This window comes from Austrofundulus limnaeus, unplaced genomic scaffold (assembly GCF_001266775.1).
Source record: "Austrofundulus limnaeus strain Quisiro unplaced genomic scaffold, Austrofundulus_limnaeus-1.0 Scaffold1628, whole genome shotgun sequence".
Classification (NCBI taxonomy): domain Eukaryota; kingdom Metazoa; phylum Chordata; class Actinopteri; order Cyprinodontiformes; family Rivulidae; genus Austrofundulus; species Austrofundulus limnaeus.
Window position 1 is genome coordinate 61883 of NW_013954030.1, and position 2145 is coordinate 64027.

At 36.9% G+C, this 2145-nt stretch overlaps 1 protein-coding gene across 1 annotated transcript in view; it reads left to right on the top strand.

The window, feature by feature from the left end:
- LOC106535959 (myomegalin) overlaps nt 1–1521 on the top strand; it is a gene marked incomplete in the record, with an annotated part of 34750 nt that extends 33229 nt beyond the window's left edge. Inside the window, 1 exon segment of the mRNA XM_014033111.1 lies at nt 541–1521. Coding sequence (XP_013888565.1) covers nt 541–653 — 113 coding nt within the window.
- Nucleotides 1522–2145: the final 624 nt, after the last annotated feature.

Below are 2145 nucleotides of genomic sequence, written 5' to 3' on the forward strand. Positions count from 1 at the left end.
TTTTGCTAACTCTCTGCTAATGTTTTGCTAACTCTCTGCTAATGTTTTGCTAACTCTCTGCTAATGTTTTGCTAACTCTCTGCTAACGTTTTGCTAACTCACTGCTAACATTTTGCTAACTCTCTGCTAACGTTTTGCTAACTCTCTGCTTACATTTTGCTAACTCTCTGCTAATGTTTTGCTAACTCTCTGCTAACGTTTTGCTAACTCACTGCTAACATTTTGCTAACTCTCTGCTAACGTTTTGCTAACTCTCTGCTTACATTTTGCTAACTCTCTGCTAACGTTTTGCTAACTCCCTGCTAACGTTTTGCTAACTCTCTGGTCTTTAACAGGTTTGGTTTGTTGCCTGTTGGGTTTAGTTGTTTAACATCTGAGTGAAGTTCTGTCTAAAGATCCAAACCTTCACATAAGTACCAGGTTTGGTTCTGATCACTCCTGAGCTCACCTGGTGACCCACCTCTTCAGGATCAAAATCTGGTTGAGGATCAGGGTCTTCACAGCTCCTCGTCTACCTGCTGATTTTTATTTCTCTTTCAGGTGAAAACTCAAGAAGCTTCACCTCCTCTGCTGGTTGGAGTGTCTTGATGCCTCCTCCTGTTCCTCAGCAGCAGCGCCCCCTGCAGGTCCTCAGCAGACCCTGTTTGACCTGAAAACCCTGAACCTGGTTCCTCAGGCTCTTTGTGGTTTCTGGATGGGATGAGCTTTGTGAGCCTCAGGCTTCAGACCAAACAGGAAGTTCATGTTTGCATCTTTGATCCACGAAGTTTCTGTTTCAGCCTGAATCCTCAGGGATTCAGAAAACAAACAAACAAACAAACAAACAAACAAACAAACAAACAAACAAACAAACAAACTCAGTGCGAAACTCAGACACTCCAATCAGCTCAGATCAGCTCAGGAGATATTTTACTAACAGACGATGATCGCCTGCCTTTCATGATTAGGATCTGTCCTGTGCTTCAGGAGATATTTTGCTAACAGGGAGTTGTGTTGAGCATCATGCTCAACACAATGAAGCACAGGACAGATTCTAATGAAACTCAGCTGATTTTACAGAGACTGAGCTAAAGTTTAGTGCAGAACTTAACCCGGGTCAAAGTGAACAGGACCAGTTCTGGTTCAGACTGGGTCTGATGAACTCTGCTGCAGTCTGCACCTCACTGGGTTTCTATGCAATAAAAGCTAAACAGATGGTTTTATTATTGGAGTCGGCTTTTATTCTGAAATGTAATTTATTTTGAAAATATTCAAACTCTAGAAAGGGTTTTTGACAATCAGCTGACCGACTTATTTATTTCATTTCACTGGAAAAAGTCAAAGTATTTTATAATTTAACCAGTTGTTGTGTTTTTAACAAGCTGAACCAAAGTMTGTGTTTTTCTCTGAGTGTGTTTCTGTGTGGAGTGGGTCAGAACCAGAACTTAGACCTGCTGTATTCTCTGCATGTTTTCTCTTTGTTTACAGGGTTTGGGTTWAAAAAAAAAGAATCTTTTTCAAAAAATAAAAAGGTCAAGAAGACTTGACATGAGTTTGTTTCTTTAATGACCATTTTGACAACCTTTGGTTTCACTTATTTTATGTAATGTCTGGACCTCCTAAATAAAAATGTTTCTTATTTAAGTTTACATCAAATGTGACCCGTCACAAACAAGGATTAAGTCTAAAAGTGAAGCAGAGAAATAGCCAAATATATTTGGTCAAAATAAAACAAATAAATCCCTTATCAATGTTTAATTTGAATAAACTGTGTGAAATACGATAATAAAAAATTTTCGAAGCACTTTTTTGAGCAGTAGCAACAAAAAAACCTGATTTTGCAGAAAAACACCTGTAAGTTTTGAGATATTTTCCTGAGTGAGCAATTTTTTTGTTTCTTTCCAGCTGGGAAATCTCAATATTCAAATACTATTTGAAGTTTCCACTTCATAATGATATGAAAAATTCTTCATTAAAATGACTTAAAATTAGTATTCAGACCAAATATTAATGTAATATTGTAACCAGTAAGTATATCTGGTTCTGTTTATGATATCAGAATGATCCAGGTATGAAAATGTAGCTTTTTGTGATGAGATCATTTTAACCTAATTTGACTTAATCCTCATTTTGATTTAAGTCACAAATTAATATAATATTTAAATG